A 22,085-nucleotide genomic window follows, 5' to 3' on the forward strand; every position below is an offset into this window, starting at 1 on the left:
CGCAGGGTAGGTGTTTGGAGGGGGCTGAAATGTGCAGAAATGTGCCTGATGGGGACAGTCTCCTGGTGAGATGCAGCCAGGCAGGGGGGGATTTCAGACAGGACCACATCTGTCTAAACTAAACCTGGCTGAGGGGGGTATTTTGGGGACAAGAAGAGGTTCCCCAACACCCCTGATCCCTCTCTGCTACGGGTGCTCAGTCAGAGAGCACCAGGCAGCTTGGAGAGGAGGGAGATGGGGTGGGGATGGGAGGAAAAACCACCACAAATAGTTCTGCTGTCACCTCCTGGCCACTGCTCCAAGTCTTGTTAGCATCCAGAAGTAGCACTGATTAAAAGCTGGGTTTATTTTATTTTATTTTCCACAAATATATATGGATAGATATCCCTGAACCACTGAAGCAGCTTGTTTTACGCTGACACAACTCGTTCTTGCCTGGGAAGGAGGTACCAGTACAAGATGCTTCAAGGATGTGTTCACAGCAAGTACTGCACCTTTTAAAAGAAAAAAATAAATAAATGTCACTTTCAAAACACTTGCCACATGTCTGATTAATATTTATACCTATAAAAACACTGTGTGCCCTCTAGGAAAATGAATCCAAAATAATTAAGAGTGTAAATTTAGATCAGTGGAACCACAGCAAGTCTTTTTGTATCCACTCTCATTTGAAATAAACACTCTTAATTTAGGTTAATTTATAATTAATTAAAAAAAATCCTTAGTTAAACTGAAGGGACCATTGGTTTGTTATGTTCCAAATGAAACTGTTAATAAAGCTCTTGCTGTTTATATTTCTGTCATGATTACCCCAGAACAGAACCCCCTGGGAGTTTCCCTGGACAGACAAGAAAACCTCAGGCTCTGTGAGGGGGACTTGGGGACACTGATAACACATCCAAGCCTTTCCTTTAACCCCAGGCTGACCTCTTGAGTGGAGAAACAGCCCTTTTGGGCTCTTAAACCTCCAGTTCCAATGTTTTCCTGCCTCCCTTGTGCCTCCTGTCCTCTGATGGGGCAAAGGAAGGGAACTGCTCTCTTCCCAAGGGTGTGTGTGGAGGCAGCCCTGTGGGAACCCAGGCTGATTGGGATCAGTTGTCAAAGTTTTTCCAGCAATGCTCAGGTGCAGATGAAGCTTTTTCATGTGCCCAGTGTTGTCACTCACCCTGCACACAGCAGCTACCCCCTTCCTGGGAGCCCAGCAGGGTTAGGAGCTGTGTGTGCATGTGTCAGGAGAGCTGGAGCAGCATGGAGCAGTGAAGAGAAGCTCCAGACCACAGGCAGGGGCCTTGCTCTGCCCTTATCTCTTCAGCAAAGGCCTTTCTGGGGTCAGCTGAGGCCAACACAAGATGCAGCTTTTAATTATTGAGCCCAGTTTTGTAACTCCCACTGCCAGGTCGTGTTTGACCCCCTCAGCTCTGCTCTGCTCTCCATCTCTGCACCATTTTTAGCTCAGCTGGTTGCAGCCTGCAGTGCTGGGCTGCTACCAAAACAGCTGAACCCAAGAAGCTGTCTCTGATGGAATTGCATTTGCAGGACTGTTCCAGGGGAGGAGGGGCAGCACTGAATCACCTGAGGGATGGGGGGTGGCTCTGATGCTGTGGCTGCCACACCAGGTCCAAGGCCACCACCTCTTCCAGTGAGAGAGCTCAGGAAGGTATCACCTGTTGTTAGCAAGGCTTGTGGTTGTCACCTGCAGCAGAACCCACGAGTGACACCAGATACATGCTAATAAAACAAATATGCATGAAAACCCCTTTTGCCCCCTCTCTGCTGGGGGGGGGAGGCTCAGTTTCCTCCAGGGGAACACATGGACACTGCAGTCCCTTGGGCCATGCTGAGGCAGGAGAGCAGGGGACAGATGGCAACAGAGAGGAAAAGGATCCAGAACCTCCTGAGTGGCAGAAATTGCAGGAATCCCTCAGCTTTCCAGAGCCAAGATGCTGACCTGGAGCTGTGGGAGGAAGGGAAGGTGGAGGCACGTGGCTCTGCCAAGCCCGGAATAGCAGAGCAGCTGGGAAGTTCTTGCCTGTAATTATTACAGCAGATGGGAAGGAAAGGAGAGCTCTAAGGGGAAGAAAAACAAACAAGGAAAAGGCAGGATGCTGCAGGGTTGGGCTGGGCTGGGGGGAAGAGCAGCACTTGGCACTGCAGCAGGTCCCCACAGAGTGGCAAGGGCACCAGGGACATGGCTGGGACAGCTCTTCCTCTCCCCATCCCATCAGGAATTTGGGTGCAAGTATTTGCACCCCCAGCACCAAGGGCTCTCTCATCTCACACGGTGTCTTCTGCCCCTTTGGGGACCTGGCTGGGACAGGGAGAGGATGACACCGACCGGAATGTTCCAGAGGGATGGAATCTGGTGTGTTTCCCCTGGTTCCTGCTGCTGTTTGCTGTCAGCTCCCACACACCTGGGGGGTGCCAGGGCCACGAGTAACACTGCAGCACCAAGTGCCAAAGTTTGGAGGGAAAGCACCCAAACTGCTCCCCTGGGGATGCTGGGCAGCCTCTGCCTGGTGCTGCGTGGGCACACAGGGGAAGCACCACTGCAGGAATGCAGGAGAATGCAGGCCTGGAGCAAACACCTGCCCCAGGATCAGGATGTGCCAACCAGCCCCAGCAGAGCTGAAGGAGAAAACCTCAAGGAAAGGCCCTGCATGGGACAACCTCCTCCAGGAGCCATGGAGAAGGGAAAGAGGTGATGAGGGGCAGCATGGGGGAGAGGGAAATTCAGAGTTTGTGAATGAGGTGCAAGAACAGCCTCTCAATTTCTACACCTCTTGAAAAACAAAGATTGTGGCTGCTTTTATTTGGGGCTTTCACTGTTAAGATAAAAAAAATGAAAAAAAAGAACAAAAAGACAACAAGTCTTTGAAAACATGGAGCAATGGGGAAGTGCAGCAGACACATCCCACGGTCTGGCTCTGGCACAAGGACAAGGAGCAGTGCAGGGATGCTTCCTCCCCCCAGAAAGCCTGGGAGTCTTCATGGAGCAGGATCTAATCATATCTACCATGTATTAAATACAAAGATTTAAATTCAGTGATTAAAATCACAGGCACCAGTCAAATATCACCCATCTCTGCTACAAACCTATCTCCCAGCCCCTTGCATGCCAGCAGGCAGAGGAGGTGGAGATAAGAGTCAGCAAAAGGCTGGGGCAGGGTTCTGTTGTGCTCTTCACCCCAATCCTTACAGCCCCCCTGGGTGCTCCTTCTCTGCAGCATCATCAGTGCCCAGGCCTTCTGCTGGGGACAGACAGCTCAGAATCTTGACCCAAAACTTTCACCACCCACAAGACACTTGGGGTCTCTGGAAGCCTCAGACTGGAACCCAGTCCTCTGCCAGTGTGGGAAGGATTCCAACCAGCTGGGATGCACCTCTGCTCACCCAGGGCACTTGCTTGAGATGCAGAGCTGTGGCAATGGCTTCTGCAGTATAAAAACTGCAGTGTGGATTTGCTGCAGCTTACCCCAAGGCTGGTCACTCCCTCTGATCTTCAGCCCTTCTAAATCACCTGCAAAGCTGCTTGATCTTCAGGTGAAGTCACCACTTCTCCTGCAGCACCCAGGAGCTGCCCGGGTTTGGTTTCTGAGCATTTTTACTTTTAGAAGTTCCCCTTGTGGGACTCTTCCACCCCCTCGTGTCCATTTGCAACGTTCCTCTTGCTCTCCAAAGGCAGCTGAGTCTGCAGTCTGCTTGGCTGAGTGCAGGTTGCACACTCAGAAGTGATGCTCCAGCTCTCCATCCAGTAATCTCACACTTCATCCTTCTGACTCAGGCTGTGCAAGGCTGCCATCCCCTGGCGTGCATGAAAAAAACACAAAACAAACAAACATCAAACAAACAAACAAAACCAACCCACAACTCAATTATCCCCTTAATTTTATCACGCTGAGCTCCAGCTGGGGATGTACCAGGGTTTTGGTGGCAATGGGCAGAGGACTTGGGTGGTGGATGCCTTGGTGGAGGGACAGGCTCTGCTTTTGTTACCTGTGAGACCACACTACAGGTCCTGACAGGTCCCACAGTGTGTCCTGGGGCCACAGGAAACCAGTGCAGGGCTGGAAAATGATTCCACTGCCCCTGAGTTGTGATCAAGGCTGCCACCACCACAAGGTTGTGGTTTGTGACCTCCCAGCAAGGGGCCTCCCAGGCAGGATCTTCCCTGCCAGGGTCACTTCCCAGCCAGCTGGAGTGGTTTCCCAAAGTCTGGCCAGCATTTCCCTCTCTGGGGGGACACAGACACTCCCTCTTTGGGACCTGACCTCCCCGAGGTGTCTGCAGTGGGACAGCTCTGTGCCTGCAGCACCAGCCCACAGCTCACTCCCTGGGGTGTGGGCTCTGTCTCTGCCTGACAGGGGGGGTCACTCCCTCCCAGGGGTGCCGTAGCCCCCAGGCAGTGCTGGTACCGGTGACCACCAGCCCAGGAGAGGCCATAGCCCAGGGCTAGGAGCGGATGGGGTCTGGGGAGGGGATGCGGAGCAGGAGGAGGCTCATACCCACCCCCAACCCCCCAGGAACGACACCGCAGCCTCCCGGCCCTCACCCCGCACAGCGCCTGAGGGCCAGGGGGCTTGCACCAGGGGGTGCACGAGTGTCGTGCGTGTGTCCCAGCACCCGCTGTGCCTTGCACAAGGGTCCCCCCGACCCTCTGGGCACTGCCAGCCCCGTGCAAAGCCCCCCCCCTCGCACCTCCCCTCATCCGCACCACCCTTTTCGCCCCCCAGTCCTCACTCAGCACTTCCCAGTCCTTCCCAGTTCCCCCACTAACACCCTAACACCGCCTTCCCACTTCCCACCGTCCCCTCCCACTACTCCCTGGCCCGTCCCAGTCCCTCCCCAGGGCATCCCAGTCCCTCCCAATACCCACCAGTTTGACTTCTGCTCGCCCATGCTGGCCCGGGGCTCTCACCGCCTTGTCCCGAACCGGTGCGGGACGCTCCCCCGCAGCGTTACCAGGTTCTGCGGGGGGTGCCCGGGGATGCTCACCCCTCTCCGGAGCTCCTCTGGGTGCTCCCCTCCCGCTCCTTAATGACCGCATCGCCCTCACTTAATTACCCCGCACACCCCCTCGAGTCCTCCCGCTCTGAGCAGCGCTCGGGTCAAGTTCGGGACCCGCTGCGGAGGGGCGGTGCGGGGCGGGCGGTGCCTCAGGACTCCAGGGCAGCCCCGCAGCTCACCCCGCTCGGGTCAGGAACAGAACCCGACCGCTCCGCCTCCAGCTGGGCGGAGTTTGGGTCCGAACCCCGCAGGTCAGGAACCCCGCAGGTCTCGAACCCCGCAGGTCTCGAGCCCCGCAGGTCCCGAGCCCCGCCCCGCGGGAGGGTGCGGGCACACACAGGGCGGTACCGCTGGGCGGCCAATCGGCGGGCGCCAAATATACAACGCCCTGCAGCCAACCGGAGAGCTGCTCGCCTCAAGCGGCGCTGGCCAATCAGAAGCAGGGGACTGATCCCAGGAAAAAGGCTGACCTATCAGAGCCTTCCTCTCCGCATGGAGGCGGGCTCAGGAGCACTTGAGCCAATAGGAGGCTTTATTGCGTTTTGCGAGTGGCCAATCAGCGGGCGAAGAGATCCCGCTTACCTCAGCGCTGTTAGCCAATCAGCGCCTTGCAACTGATATAACAGGACCAGAGGTGAGAAAGCAACAGCCAATCAGCACCTTCATCTCCTCAGCAAGGAGGCGGGCCCTCCACAGGATTAGCCTATGGGAGTCCTTCCCAACTTGCGAGGCGGCCAATGAGCAACGGCTGAGAGCGGGAAATGGTGGGGGGAGAGGGGAACAGAGAGGGATGGGAGGGAAGGGGGGGAAGGGGAGGGACAGGGGGGCACGGGAGTACCCAGGGGCATCCGCTCCCCCTGCGGGGTGGTGGCAGGAAAGGGAGGATGGGGCTGAGGTGTCCAGCGAGAAGATGGTGGCTGCTGACACAGGGACAGAAGCTTCAAAGTGGATTTATTGTCACCCACGGCCATGGATGAGTTCTGCTGAGCACAGATCCTATGAGGAGAGGCTGAGGGAGCTGGGGCTGTTCAGCCTGGAGAAGAGGAGGCTCAGGGGAGACCTCATCACTCTCTCCAACTCCCTGAAAGGAGGTTGGAGCCAGGGGGGGTTGGGCTCTGCTCCCAGGCAACTCTCAGCAAGACAAGAGGGCAGGGTCTCAAGTTGTGCCAGGGGAGGTTTAGGTTGGAGATGAGAAAGAATTTCTTTCTGGAGAGGGTGATCAGGCATTGGAATGGGCTGCCCAGGGAAGTAGTGGATTCTCCGTGTCTGGAGATCTTTCCAAAGAGCCTGGATGTGGCACTGAGTGCCATGGGCTGGGAACCACGGGGGGAGTGGATCAAGGGTTGGACTTGGTGATCTCTGAGGTCCCTTCCAACCCAGCCAGTTCTAGGATTCTGTCAGGGGAGCAGGGGACAGGGGGTCCCCAGGTTCCCATCCTGGAGCTGCTGGGCGAAGGCTTGTTCAAGCTGGGGGGGAGAAAAGGAATGGTGAGAGCCTGCCCCATGTCACCCCCCAGATCCCAACACCCCCACCCACACCCCCTGGTCCTGCCCCAAGGGGACACCCCTGCTCCCCACCTCTCACCTACCTGCAGGATGAGGTCTCGGTTGTGGGGTCCATCGCTGGGGCCCAGCTCCTGCCCCACTGCCAACATCACCCGGTGCTCGGGGCGAGGGCCCAGCCCAGCACGGTGCTGCCCCACTTCTGGAGGGGGGTGAGGGGGTCAGGGGGGAGCTGGGGGGCTGCTACTGGGGTCATTATGGGGCATGGCCATGAGGCTGGTAGGGGGCTGCTGTGCTGGGGCTATGGGGCAGCTGTGGGGCACTTAGGAGGCTGGTACTGGGTTATGAACAGGGCAGTTATGAGGTAGGTTCAGGGGTGGCTATGGGACCGGGCTGCTACGGGGTTACTTATGGGGTGCTATGGGGCAGATATGGGGTACTTGTGGGGAACATCTAAGGCACTTGTGAGGGAGCTATAAGGGGACGGGGGGCACTTATGGGGCCAGTATGGGTCACGTATGGGGCAACTGGGAGGCACTTTGGGGGCACTTCGGGACACCCCCAGGACACCCCAGGGACAGGAATGGGTCAGCTGTGGGTCACTCACCCTGGCGGAACCGCCCCGCGTCGAACGCCAGCACGGGTTCCCCGCCCTGGGGCAGCCGCCCCCCGGTCCCCACAGTGCCGCCATGTGGGGCGCGGCACCCCAGCCCATGCCCCGCCTCCTCCTCCCCGCCGGGCCCCGCCCCTTCCGCTCGGCCTCGCCCTCTCCAGCGCAGGAACAGCCCCCGATTGGTGCTGGCCACCATTAGCCCCGCCCCCAGGGCGGAGCAGGGCGAGGTCGTGGGGCGTGGCCAAAGTAGGAGGCGGGGCAAAAGGCCGAGGGAGGGGGCGTGGCCAGGCGGGGAGGAGGCGATGAGGTACTCGCCGGGAGGGAACCGCCCCTGCCACGTCACGGCCCCGCCCAGCCACACCCGCAGCACCAGCGCAGCATCACCTGGGAGAGTGAGGGGGCGGGGTCAGCGGTGCCACGCCCACTCTGACACCAGCCAATGAGGATGTGGGATCCGTGAGGGGATGGGGTGGGTGGGGCGAGGTGCCGGCCCCTGATTGGCCGGGGGATGGGGTTTACCTGTGGCAGGTGGGAGGGGCTGGGGGCTGTCCAGGACCACACCCATGCGCGTGGGGGGCGGGGCTTCGGGTAGGGGAGCGGCGTGAGGCAGCGAGGCCCCGCCCACCGCGGTGACGTCGCCATCCGTGTCCTCAGGGGGCGGGGACATGACCAGGGGGCGGGGCTCTTGAATAAGCTCCGCCTCCGGGGCGGGGCGAGGTCCACCGCGCTTCTGGGATTGGTGGCCTGGGGGGCGAGGATGTCCCGAGTGTCCCCTCCCACACTGTGCCCCCCAAAAAGAGTTCCCCCGGAATTGTGTCCCACAACTAGGGGTTCCCCCCACCCCACGGCACACCTATGGATATCCCCCCCCCCATCCTGTGTCACACCAATATGGGTCCCCCTACCGACTGGTCTCCGTCCTACTCGGTGTCCCATAATTATGGTTCCCCCCCGTGTTTCCCCGTTTTCACCCTCAGAAGAGTCCCCCGGTTCTGGATTCCCCTCACCCCATGACCCACACAATGGTTCCCCTCCACACCCTGTGTCCCCAGATATGGTGTCCCCCACACCCCTTGTCCCCCCCTCCCTGCGTCCCACTCAGTGTCCCCTAAATATTGCCAACACCTCAACCCTCATCTCTCTCCAAAGGATCCCCACACCCCGTGTGCCCCACAAACCGCTCCCTGCCCCCCAAAACGGGTTCCCCGTGCCCTCTATCCCCTACACGCAGGCTCCCCGCACCCCGTGTGTCCCCCCTCATTATGTATTCCCCCCCTGCACCTTGCTGCTGCTGGGGAGGGGGCAGGAGCCGATAGACCTTGTATGGGTGGGGACCCTCATTCCGCCCCCTCTCCGGCACCTCCTGGAACTCGGGGCTCTTGTTGAGGGCACAGCGCAGTCGTGTCTTCCAGCCCGCCGGGTCGGGACGAGACCCAGGCTGCACGCGACCTTTGAACTCTGCCCAAGCCTGCGTGACGTCACGCGTGTGACATCACAGCACCGAGTTTGGGGGCGGTGGAGGTCACAGCAAAGCGGGACAGACGTGGATGGGACACACACGGACACACACACCAGGAGGACACAAGGGGGGGGGGGGGGAAGGCACCCCTTTCTTGCAACCACCCCAAAACATAACCCCGCCCCCCGTGATGACGTCACCTGGCAGAGGGCGGTGCCAGCCCCGCCCCTGGCTCCGCCCTTCCCCGCGTGCTGCCAGGGGATGCGCAGCGCGGAGCGTTGGGGATCGTCCCACACCAGCCCCGGGAAGCGGCCGCTCTCCACCTGCTCCACCAGCCAGGGACGCAGCTTCCGACCGCCCCCCGCGCCCGGCATGGCCCTGGGGGAGGAGAGAGTGTGACGCCACCACGCGGCCTGTGACGTCACCAGAGCTGTCACGGGGGGGGGGGGTGGCACACACAGACCCGGACCCGCTGCTCACCTCCGCTCCTCGCCCGCGCTTCCGCAAAGTCACGTGACGGCCCCCGGGGCGTCACCGCTTTCGCTTTGATAAGCCCCGCCCGCCGGCACGCGGCTCCCGCACATGCACCAATGAGCGCAGACTCTAGAGGCAAGCCCCGCCCCCTCTTGCCACACCCACACCCCTAAGCCCCGCCCCCCATCCGCGCCTGGAGATCGCGGCGGCTCCGCGGCTCCGCACCGACCGCACTGACCCCCACGTCCCATCCCGCCCCGCCCCGTCTTTCACCGCCCCGTCCCTCACCGTCCCGTCCCGCACCGTTCCGCCCCGCCCCGTCCCGTCCCGCCCCGTCTTTCACCGCCCCGTCCCTCACCGTCCCGTCCCGCACCGTTCCGTCCCGCCCCGTCCCGCACGCTTGCCGGAATGAAAACGCAGTTTCTCAGCCAGTGTCTGCTGTGGGACTGCTAACCCTGGGTGTTTAGAGTTACTGCTGGACAATGGGCTGCAGAGCCAAGGGCACTGCTCAGCTCTGAGGAACATCTTGTGCTCTGGAAAGAGAAAAGGAGGAAAGAGGTCCCACCTGTGACCTCCTTTAGGGAGGAGCAGACAAGAGAAATGACCAGAACTGACCAAACAGAGGATTCCATCCCATACACCTCAGACTCAGGAGAAATCTCAGGGATCACCAGGGCCCAACTCCTTTACCCTTCTTCACCTCTTCCACCATCCTTCAGCATCCTGGGAGGATTCCATCCCTTCCTCTGCCTGTGCTCCTGATCCATCCCAGCCTGAATCTGTGTGTTCCTGCCTCCAGCTCCCAACTGCTGCTGACCCCAGGATTCCAGCCTGGACTGTCCCAGGGCTGCCCTGCAGCCTCAGTGGGGATGGGAGAGTTATTGGGGGAGAGGGGGAGGAACCTGGGATCCATTTTCCTGTATATTTGTATAGATTTAGTCATTTTTCCTATTTATCATTCCTGTTTCATTAAAGCTGTGTAGTTCAGTTTCCAACCCATCAGTCTCTCTCCCTTATTCTCTCTCCTTCCTTTATCAGGGAGGGGAGGGGGATTCATAGAGACAGAGCAGCTGTTATTGGGTTTGATTGCCAGGACAGTGTTAAACCCTGACAATTCTCCATCTTAGCAAACATCACTCACCCCCTTTCATCACTGGGCTTGGTAGAGGGGCTCCTGGATGGATAAATCCCTGTTTACCAGCAGCTATAAAGCAACACAGATGAGCTTCTACATCCTCATTTTTTTTCACAGGGTTCATATCTTCATAATCCCCTCTGATACCTGGTGATGACACCACTAACATGTCTGTGAGCTCATTACTGGCACACACACTGTACCTGTGCACACTGTACCTGCAGTCTCCCTGTTGAAATGTCACCCTCCAATGTCATGAGATGCCAGCATTGCACGGAGGGCCATTACCCACCAGAGGTGACCTCACCTGGAGTGTCATGTGCAGGCTGCCCTCCCCACTCCTTGCCCTCAGCACATGTTTTAGGTAATGTATACAGCATCTGGAGGTGCACCTATGGTGTGCACGTGGCAGTGTGTGTGTAGAGTAAACATCAGGTGTATGATTTGACCTGGCTGAGAAGCTGCAGACGTTCTCCATTCCTGCCCTTCCCTCTCAGATGTTTTTGCTGCAGTCAAGAGACCTTTGAATCTGCCTTTAAAACAAATGGTGGGGAAAAATAGAGAGAGGTGCTCTTTCTCTAACAGCCTGTCCTTTCAAAAGGTCACCACAGGCACAAAACCACTTGGCTCCCTCACCCAAAATGGACTCTTAAACTGAACAATCTCATCTGTTTGGTCTTTAGCAACTTATTATTTCCCTCTCTCTGTAAATCTCTCTTCCAGGCAGCTGGAGCACAGCCTACAGGCATTGCCATCGTGTTCCAGGTAAAGAGCCTGCAACACTATCTTACATAAATAATTCTTAAGACACCTAGAATTAAGTGAGATGTAAGTTGGTCCAGTGATGTTTATGTATGGCCAAATATTGCCTGTCTGCTCCCACTGGTGACCACAGCACTGGAGTCAGGCCCACTTCTCCCAGTAAGAGTGAAGTTAGGGCTGTGGAAGTTAGAGTTACCAATCTAGTCCTGGGACTATAATCTGTGTTGGAAGTGTATGGCAACTGGAACAATGAAACATTGAATTTGAAAAAGAGATTATAAAAAAAAATAACGTTCAAGCAAAAAAAAATTTTACCTTAACGAAGCCAGAAAGTTGCAGTGACTCGTTTTAGCATCCCAAGAAACCCCTGCATTTTCAGGGAGTCTCTTTTGCAATCCAGCCCAGCTCACTTATTTCACTTGGCTACAGCCAGTGTGTGGCAGGGCCTGGGAGCATCAGGTGAAGTTTTCAGAAGCTGTGAAAGGAATCGGCTTCCTGAGTCAAGAAGCTACACCCAGATTTACACCCACACTGCTAATCTGAGCTGCTGAAATCCTGGCTCTAATAAGATGATTGCCTCAACCATTCCAAGTAGCTCACTGGAGCCCATTCACACTCTTCTAGGCTTCAGCTCACACTGCACACACAGCCTGCAGGAGAATCTGCAGCTTTTTGGTAAAATTACTGATTGTACTGAGCACAGCTGCATCCTGGTTACACCTGAATAAGCACAATCCTGGCAGGCCCTTCCCATTTCTCAGGATGGATTATTACCCAGAACAGAACCAAAGGCAGCTGCAGATCCTCCCTTTCTCCAAGAGATGGAACTTGGATGTGGCACTGAGTGCCATGGGCTGGGAACCACGGGGGGAGTGGATCAAGGGTTGGACTTGGTGATCTCTGAGGTCCCTTCCAACCCAGCCCATTCTGTGATTCTGTGATCACCAGGAAACTTCCCAGCCTGGTGTGGTCCTTGGAATATTACCAAGTATGAAGTAATGCCAGGCAGTCCTAGGGCAATGAAAAGAGGGCCTTGGGAAGAGTGGTGAGAGATTCTGGCACACAGATCATCTTTTCTTCTCTTCTTCCTTCCAGTCACAGGCAATGACATAGAACTGAAGAATTGTATCCAGAGCACTACTCCCTGGCTCTGGGGCTGGTGTCACTGACACAGATTTGGGGTTCTTTGGCAACAGCATGGTGTGCTCAGCACCAGAGATGGTGACACCCACCAGGGGACACCTTTCATGAAGGAAGAAGAGGTGAGATTGCTGGGTTAATCAACAGAGCTTTAAACTGGATGTGAAAGGGATAACATCAGGGGGCTGTCACTACCAAGCCAGGGGACAACACCCCTGTCTCAGGGCAGGAAAAAGATCCTGGTGCAGGAGCTGAGAACACTCACAGGAAGGCTTTTAAACTGAACTCCAGTGGTGGTGGGGTTCAAACTGGGCTTACTGGAGCAGCATGTCAGTACCAAGGGGTGAGGTGGGCTTTAAACTGCAGGACCTGAAGGGGGGGGATCCCAAGTGGCAGTGATCACACCCCCATCACAACTACAACCAATTTGGGGTTAAAGCAGGCCAAGCAGAGTGGTGTAAAATGTGTCTGTGAGGAGGCTGCAGCATGACTTGTGTTTTTTCAAAGACAAAAAGCAACAAATGAAAGAAAATCCTTGAGGTTTCAAAGAGGGTTAATAGAAGTACCCTGTGAAAAAGTAAGAAAAGAGTAAATCTGCATTTAGATCAGTTCTTAAAGGCAGTAATCAGAAACTATTTAAACACGTTTCATGCTGGGTTTTTAAGAACGTTGACCTCCATGCAGGTAAAACAATGGTCCTGAAAAAATTATGAAAGATCAGTCACACAAATTATAGGATGAAAAAATGAATCCATTATTTTCTTCCTGTCTCCAAACAGAAGAGCTAAAATACCTCCTCAGATTTAGAATTTGGACCATATGACTGCTGGGTCACCTAGGCAAGTTCTGGGATATGATGTGTCACAGCTGCTTCAAAGGTAAGAAGAGAAAGTTTTACTGAGAGAAAAAAAATGTTAAATGTTATCTATGGTTTGTGAGGGCTTTTTTTTTTTTTTTTTTTCTTTTCCTAATTTCCCAGCAGCCACACGAGGGCAGTAACCCCTACTTTTTTACTGAAGAAAGTCTATTTTCCTGTAGATTCTGAACATTTTGCACAAGATTCTTGTTCAGTGACACATGCATCTGACTTTTCACCCTAAGGACCTTATGGGAGGCAGTGCAAGTACCTCAGCAAGATTTCAAGGTGAGGATCACTCTGAAATCCTGCATCAAATTCAGGATTCCCTCACCCTGTGGCCAAGCAGCCCCTCACTCCCCCACTGGCATACACAGAAAGGAGGGAAACCAATAGTGCAAAGGAATGGGAACCTTCACAGGTAAAAACTAGGAGGAGGAGGAGACCTCCCTCAGTGGATGAGGTGTCCCTGCAGAACAGCTTCAGAGTTCTGCTGAGGAGGAAAGTGTCAGGGTTTAACACTGCCCTGGCAATTAAACTGAGTACCAGATTCTCTCTATGAATCCCCCTCCCTGATAAAGGAAGGAGAGAGAATAAGGGAGAGAGACTGATGGGTTGGAAACTGAACTGCACAGCTTTAATGAAACAGGAATGATAAATAGGAAAAATGACTAAATCTATACAAATATACAGGAAAATGGATCCCAGGTTCCTCCCCCTCTCTCCCAATAACTCTCCCATCCCCACTGAGGCTGCAGGGCAGCCCTGGGACAGTCCAGGCTGGAATCCTGGGGTCAGCAGCAGTTGGGAGCTGGAGGCAGGAACACACAGATATGGGCTGGGATGGATCAGGAGCACAGGCAGAGGAAGGGATGGAATCCTCCCAGGATGCTGAAGGAAACAGGGAAGGGGTGAAGGAAGGGAAGCAGGAAAGGCAGGAAGGGCAGGAAGCTGGAAGCTGGCTTGAGCCTGGTGATCCCTGAGATTTCTCCTGAGTCTGAGGTGTATGGGATGGAATCCTCTGTTTGGTCAGTTCTGGCATCTCTCTTGTCCCTTCCTCCCCAAAGGAGGCTGCAGGTGGGACCTCTTTATTCCTCCTGGAGGGTAAAATGTTCCTCAGAGCTGAGCAGTGTCCTTGGCTCTGCACACCAGGCTCTGGCTGGAACTCTAACCATGGAGTGGGATCAGTCCTAGAAGCAGACACTGTCTGAGAAACTTGCTGTGAATTTCAGCAAGTGCAGCTGCTTACAAGAGACTGAGCTGAAAGCAAAAGGACAAGGCAGAAAATCCCCTTTATCCTGGCCCAAACCAGGACAGAAAGGAAACCCACATTGCAGCAGGTAAGGCAGCCCCATCAGCTCCCTGTGTAACAGGTACTGAAACCAAGCAAACATGAGGGGTGATAGCAGCAAGAGACTCTCTGATGGGTACAGAGGAACCTTTTTGCCCACCTGACCCCCTCTCCAGAGGGTTCTGCTGCTTATCAGGGGCTCATATCAAGGCTCTCACCTAAAGACTGCCAAACCTTGTGTGTCCCACTGCCTGTTCCCTTCCCACAGGGGACAGCCAGCAGCAAGCTGGAGACTTCCCAGGGATTACAGAGCCCTGGGAGTGGCAGTGAAGGACTCAGGAGCACAGGCAGTCTTTTTATCAGTCCTCCCACTCAAAGGGAAGGGACTTGATAGGGAGAGTTGAACTGGGACAATCAATAGATGATGACAGGATTGGTGTCACAGCCAGGGCCATGGTACTCCCTTAGAGAAACCTGGTGATGGTCAGGGGATGATGAATGAGGTGATGAATGATCATCAGGGGATGATGAATGAGGTCTATGTCTCAGAGAAGAAGGACAGCAGCTTTGGCCAGAGGCTTTCCAGTTTAGTAAAGAGGGCTTTAAACTCTTTGCTGGGGAAGAGGATCCCGAATCCATCCCACTGCCAACACTTTGAGGCCAGTGCCAGTTATAGATGCCCTGGGCCTGGAGAAGGATCCCAGGCCAGCAGGACAACACCTGAAATGCAGAAGGAGGGAATTCAGGCCAGTCAGAGAGCTTCAATGGGGACACAAATGCTTCCAGGCAGATGTATGGGGAGCAAACAAGAGGAGTTAGAAACCTGCACATGTCTGCAGGGCTGTGATGTTGCTGGCATCACTGAGATGCGGTGGGATGGCTCCCATGGGAATGGATGGATACAATCTGTTCAGGAAGGACAGACAGGGTAGAAGAGGAGGGGGTGACATCAGAAACATCAGCTGCAGCCCATGGAGCTCTGCCTGGGGATGGACCAGGGGTCTGAGCAGGGGATCAGGGTTAAAGGGACAACAGGGACACATGATATGATGGTGGGGGGCTGCTACCGGCCCCCTGAGCTGGAAGACTGAGCTGCTCTCTATAAGCAGGTAGGAGCAGCTTTGTGTTCACAAGCCCAGGTCCTCATGGGACATTTCAGCCACCCTGGGATCTGTTGGAGGGGCAACACAGAAAGGCAGCAGCAATCTAGGAGGTTCCTAAAATGCATTGACAAGAATTTCCTTCTCCAAGCAGTAGAGAAACCAATGAGAAAAGGTGCCATGCTGGACCTTGTTCTTGCCAACAAGGAGGGGCTGCTGGACAAAGTGAAGCTGAAGGGCAGTCTTGGCTGAGGTGACCACAAAATGGCGGAATTAAGATCCTTAGAGCAAGAAGGAGGGTGCAGAACAAACTCACTACCCTGGGTTTCAGGACAGACTTCAACCTCTTCAGGGATCTGCTTGCTAGAGTGGCATGGGATAAAGGTGTGGAGGGAAGAGGAGCCCAAGAAATCCACTCAGTATTCAAGGATCACCTCCCCCAAGCTCGGAAGAAGGAGGAAGGCAGACAAGAAGGCATGGATGAACAAGAAGCTGCTGGACATCCGTGGATGTAAAAGGAAAGTCTGCAGAGGGTAGAAACAAGGACAGGAAGCCTAGGAGGAATACAAAGAAGTTGTCTTAGTAGCCAGGGATAAGTTAAGGAAAGCTAAAAGCCCAGGGAGAATTAAATCTGACCAGGGACATCAAGGGCAAAAAGGGGAACAGAGAGAGGAAGATGGACAGGGGAGTGGAACCCTGTGTGCTTTTAAAAGTTCTACATGTTGACTCTTATTCCAGCCACATCCCCCTTGATCCTTCTTTTCCTTCACTGAATTGCAGAAATATATTTGTGTGTGGTGGTTCTCTAGTCACCCAGCAGTTCACCTGTGTAATTCTTGAACTCATTGGCTTCCCAAGCACAAATGCAAGTCACACTTTTTCCTCAGAGACAGTGAGAGGGGAAAGCTCCAGCAGGCTGCAAACTGGGCTTTGCAGGAGTCATGCCCTGTCTGACTGGTCTGGAAAGCAGCCCAGGGAGCTCTCCTAGGGAGCTGACCTGCCTACACCTCAGTAAATAGCCCAAATAGTCATAGATTTCTTCAGGTTCTGGAAAACATGTTACGACAGATGCTGCCAGCCACTTACCTTATCTTTTCTCTTCTCAAGTCTTTATGTGTTTTTAACGTGTGTTTTAGATATGTATGGGTAGAGTTTGTTCTTGGGGTACAACCACCAAACTTTCAGAATGACACTGAACTGAACTGCTGAGTCACAAAACATGGCCAAAGTCCACTGGATGCTGCAAAGAGTCAGCCAAACAGCAGAGAACTGCTGGTGCACTACTTGGTTTACTTTCTGCTCCCATCTTGATAGAAGCTGAAGTTAATGTTGGTAAGTAGGTTATCAAACATTTTAATTACTTATTAGGACGGTTTGACAAACATGAGGTTGTTAAACATGACTAAATAAATTCCTCTAGAAATTTTCTAGGAGTGATTTTTTATCCAGAGAGCTAATATTTTCCCCTGCTTTATATTTAGGGGAGGCAGTACTACAAACTTTATTGCTTCCTGAACAAAGTGTAAACCACTTTTTCCAGACTTGCTTTGCTTTTATAATTTGTAGATATCTCAATGTGCTCAGGAAATATTCAATTTTATAAACCTTTCCCCAGTGAAATGAGTAAGAAAGACCACATGAGAACTCATGCTCAGCAAAACATAAGGTTACAACCCCCCAGCCTAATTTGGTAATTCTCTGGCTTTTACCACAGTTTTTTCTATCTAATAAGGCCTTAGGGGTAAAAATTAGCCATTGAGTTTGTTGGTGTGGCTCTCTGGCAGATCAGTGGGAAATCTGAGCTGCTAATTCAAAGATAAATTAGCATTAACTCAGATCCCTGATTTCACAGCCACAGCTTTGAGTATTATAGTTGGGATCCAGTGCTGTAAGACAGGATTTAAAGCACATTACTGGACAATCTGCTAATAAGTTCCTCACACTACGCTGCTGGCATCACTCTTGGAGAACAAAGGCAACAGGACACAAAAGGAGCTGGAAGGAAGGAAAGTGAATGCCAGAATCCTGCAACAGGATTCATAGAAGCAGAGGGAAGGACTAAAATATCTTTATCCAAGTGTTAATGTAAAGTTATGCATGTAAAGAGCAGGATGCCCACTGGACCTGCCTCCAGCAGGAACCTGGATGTGCAGGGAGATTTTAAACCACATTTCTTTCAGTGCAAACTTTGTCCTTGCCAAAGCTGCCTTGTATTTGCTTTCTTGTGCTCTGCTTCAGTTTCTGGAGGGTTTTTCTGTTACCTGTTAAGCACTTTACTTTGGCCTGAATTAGTGGTACTATAGAAGTCAAGGAAACATGTTAGAAATAAATTATGCTTTGGTTATGGCTGCAGATATAGAAATAGAAGAAAATTCAATTTAAAAAGTACTCAGCTTTAACTGAAGATGTGAGTTGGGTATTACTGCAAATCTACAGGGCCTTGCCATCTCCTGCATTTTATACCTGAAACAAAGTATAATGGAACTGAGCTCATATTGCAGCCTGTTCCATTTCCAGCCAGCACGGGTTTAGGAAGGGCAGGTCCTGTCTGACAACCTGATCTCCTTTTATGATCAGGTGATCTGCCTGATGGATGAGGGGGAAGGCTGTGGATTGTGGTCTATCTGGACTTCAGCAAGGCCTTCGAGCCACCGTCTCCCACAGCATCCTCCTGAGAAAGCTGGCTGCCCACAGCTTGGACAAGTGTACTCTGCACTGGGTTAAGAGATTGGCTTGAAGGGCCAGGCCAGAGAGTTGGTGCTGAATATGGACTGATCCAGTTGGCAGCCGGTCACCAGCAGTGTCCCCCAGGGATCAGTGTTGGGCCCCAGTTCTGTTCAATTCTTCATTGATGACTTGGATGAGGGGACTGAGTCCATCATCAGCAAGTTTGCTGATGACACCAAGCTGGGGGAGAAGTGTTGATCAGCTGGAAGGCAGGAGGATTCTGCAGAGGGACCTGGACAGACTGGAGAGATGGGCTGACTCAATGGGATCAGCTTCAACACGGCCAAGTGCTGGTCCTGCACTTTGGCCCACAACAACCCCATAGGGAGCTCCAGGCTGGGCACAGAGTGGTTGGAGAGCAGCCAGGCAGAAAGGACCTGGAGTCTGGATTGCCAGGAAGCTGAAGAGGAGCCAGCAGTGGCCCAGGTGGCCAAGTAAGGCCAATGGGATCCTGGCATGTATCAGAAACAGCGTCACCAGCAGGTCCATGGAGGTGATTCTGCCCCTATACTCAGCCCTGGTAAGGCCACACCTTGACGTACGTTGTTCAGTTCTGGGCCCCTCAGTTCAAGAAGGATATTGAGGTCCTCGAACAGTCCAAAGAGGGCAACCAAGCTGTGGAAGGGACTCGAACACAGATCCTATGAGGGAGGCTGAGGAGCTGGGGGTGTTGAGCTGGAGAAAGGAGGCTCAGGGGAGACCTCATTGCTCTCTACAACTCCCTGAAAGGAGGATGGAGCCAGGCGGGGGTTGGTCTCTTTTCCCAGGCAACTCTCTAGTAAGACACCAGAGGGCAGGGTCTTAAATTGTGCGGCGGGAAGTTCAGATGGATATAGAAAGAAGTTTTTCACGGAAAGGGTGATCAGACATTGAACGGGCTGCCTGGGGAAGTGGTGGACTCTTCGTCCCTGGAGACATTTAAAAGTGACTCGATATGCACTCAGTGCCATAGTCTAGTGACTGTGGCGGGTAGTTGTCAAGGGTTGGATCGATGATCTCTGAGTCCCTTCCAACCCAGCCTATTCTATGATTCTATGATTCTATGCTTCATTCTGTCTCAAATGGAAATCATGTGAAATAAAGGGAAGATTCTCCTCCTTCCTACCTGTAAGGTCACTTTTGCATGGCTTCATATGTGCTTTGCCTATCTTGAACGATGAATTTCATGGAGAAATCAGCTGATATGCATTTCCTTTTCTTTAGGGCTTGGTGCCTGAACAGCCAATTCCCTCTTTTCTAGTCTTAGGACACAGTCTGAGGAATGACTGTAAGGCACAACTGGTATGCTACAAACCAAAGAAATAGTCACAAATAGTTAAAACCACTGTCCTTTCAGACCTCTCTGAGGAACAAACACACAGTTCTGCTGTCATCCAGTACACTGCAGTAGGAAATACTTCATACAACATCTCTTGTCTAATGAAAAAAAAATCTTTAGTACAAGGCCCTTTTAGTTCCTGCCTTTCATTCAAAACTGTTCAGGAAAAACTATGCTACCAATTTCTGAGTGACAGTTCATATTCATAGTGGGTATTTTAAATATTTTACAAGTGAACATAACAGAGGCTTCCCCAGAGTGCTGCCAGATCCTTCAATCTGATCAAACAAACTTCTAAAGAACTTCCAAATAATCTGTAAATAAACACCTACTCTTTGCTAGAAATGATGGAGTGTATTTTCAAGCTAGAGAGTTTTCTTTCTCAAAGTTTTGCAGAGTTTAGGGAGTGTAACAAACACAACCACTATTAGGTTGTAACATACACTGTGGGGTTTTTTCCTAAGATACAGTGACATTCAGTATAGTATTTTGACTTCTCCCTTTACCTTAGAAGAAACTTCTGACTACATCCTTTCCTTTCAGGCTTGGCCAGGCTGCATTTTGCTCCTCTTAACATAACCTCAGGCACATGCCACAAGGCTTGAAAGTCATGTTCTTCATACCTGGGATGTAATCCATCTTATCATCATCTTGATCCCATATCAGGAGATCTGTATTCCTCACCCAAAGTGACTGTGAAGGACAAGGTCAGGAGTCATAAATGCAGAAAGAGATAGGAAGTTAAAAAACAGAAGGAGCAAAATTAAAAGCAAGAGACTGAAAAGCCTGTGTGTGGGCCAGATCTATGGTTTGCTGTTGGTGTTCCTGCTGAATGGCCTCTTGACCTCTTTTGCTGGTGGAGGATTTACCAAGCTTGCCCAGGTCTATGCCATCTCCATGCCATGGCAGAACCACTGGTTTTGCTCTGATGGGTCAGTGTGTATTAAATTCAGCTTGAAGAGACAGTGAATTGCTTGGAACGTGGCGTTTCAGAGATGCTCAGACACTCAGAAAGTCTCAGTGGGGGCTTCTGTGGTTGCTTGGTTCTACATTTAAACTTTCTTGGAGAATTTAGAGGCCTGCTGAGTCTGTGGACATTTTGGTCAGCAGACCTATACCTATCCACTTCTCATTATTGATTAATGCTTGTGTTCACTTACCAACCCCCCAGGCCATCTCATCAGAGGCAGTGTTATAACACATTATCTCAGGTGTACACAACAGTAATACCAGACACTGGGAGCACACCCCTAGCCATGGGGAGTTCTTGGATCACATCTAGGGAAACCAGGTAGGTTTTGCACCACCCGAAGGTTGAATTGTGTAATTCTAAAGCAATAATATATTCCTTAAATGTCTCCTTCAAGTGTTTGCTTCACTTGTGCTGTTTAAGTATTGGCTGAATGTTTACTGTATTTCCACGAGGAAGGGTTTAAAAACAAATGTAGATCAAGCCTAAGTAAAGTCTTGAGACAGGAGAGTGCTGCTGGCAGAGCTTGTTGGTAGTGCAGCAGGACTGAGTGAGGTGGTTTAGTCCCAGCAGGAAGGGTTTGGGAAACAGGAGTGGTCTGGAACATGTAAGAAAAGGAGGATGAGGCAAGGCATGGGCATTATTCATGGTGTGTGAAATCACTCAGTTATTTTCCCTGGTCAGTAACGTGCACTACACAGTTTTGCAACACTTTGTTGTTGGCTTCTTTGGAAAAGACATGTCCTCTTGGACACTGCACTTTGTAAGCACCTTTGCTTTCCTTGCATTCCCTCTCAGCAAGGTAAGTGTGGCCGTTCTGGGGGGCTGCACATGTCTGTGTGGATACCTGAGGATACCTCCCATCCATCCCCCTGGACTTTTGCCTCCCAGACCTCTGGGCTCACTGACGTCTCTGGCTGGTGGAGCTGCAGGGTCCCACTGGGATCCCTGCTGAGCTTGGGAGCAGATTTTAAGCTGAGATTCTCATCCTTGGTGCTCTTGCAGCTGCCCTGGACCTGGCCATGGTCCCAGTTGATCCAGTCTGGAAGTGCTGGACTTGCCTCAGCACTGAAGATGTGTCTGATCACCTCCTTGCTGTCACAGGACCTGTCCTGCTCACCTTGGCCAGGTGACATGGAAAGGTGCCCTCCTCTGGGGCTGCTTTGCTTTCACCCTCGGGGTCCTTGCCATACAAACCTGCACACACACACCTACCCAGCTGGGAAGTCTGGCTTTTTGGGGTTGTTCTTCAGTTCACTTGCAACTTTGCCACTCAGGCTGTCAGTGGCAAGTTGCTGTGGGACACTGACTGTGCTTAACTCCGAACTGTGAAGGTAAAATCTTCAGGTTCAAATAGCACCTGAGGAAACATGAAAATAAAACCCAAATTACCTTGGTCCTGTTAAAAAATGATACTGCAGTGGTGTCTTGACTGGCAAGCAAACTGGGAAAATATCTGCTCAAGAAACAAGATTGCACCTAATCAATTTGTGTTCTGAAGGTGTTGAATTATTCCATTAAGTTCCATTAAGCGTTTTTCTCTTTCAAGAAAACAAAGATAACTGCTTGTCTATATTAAAAATGCTTCACATATAGAACCTGAGAAACTGAATTAATTAAAAAAAAATACACCAAAACAGAACAACACAAAATCATATTGGAGATAGCCAGGTTTTCAGACCAGACTCAGGTTTAAAATATAATGCTTTGCCATCATTAAAACCTGTTAAAACT

The 22,085-nt window shown here is 52.4% G+C and overlaps 1 protein-coding gene across 1 annotated transcript; it reads right to left on the reverse strand.

Annotated features, from left to right (window-relative positions):
• Nucleotides 1-6,385: 6,385 nt before the first annotated feature.
• Nucleotides 6,386-9,075, reverse strand: LOC115598385 (interferon regulatory factor 9-like). The gene is made up of 7 exons (XM_030451223.1): nucleotides 9,059-9,075; nucleotides 8,779-8,956; nucleotides 8,401-8,587; nucleotides 7,639-7,863; nucleotides 7,114-7,503; nucleotides 6,593-6,708; nucleotides 6,386-6,470 (listed from the first exon to the last, which is right to left on the reverse strand). The coding sequence occupies exons 2-7, from the start codon at nucleotides 8,950-8,952 to the stop codon at nucleotides 6,402-6,404; spliced, it is 1,161 nt and encodes a 386-aa protein (XP_030307083.1). The 5' UTR covers nucleotides 8,953-8,956; nucleotides 9,059-9,075; the 3' UTR covers nucleotides 6,386-6,401.
• Nucleotides 9,076-22,085: the final 13,010 nt, after the last annotated feature.

This window comes from Calypte anna, chromosome 5, assembly GCF_003957555.1.
Source record: "Calypte anna isolate BGI_N300 chromosome 5, bCalAnn1_v1.p, whole genome shotgun sequence".
Lineage (NCBI taxonomy): Eukaryota > Metazoa > Chordata > Aves > Apodiformes > Trochilidae > Calypte > Calypte anna.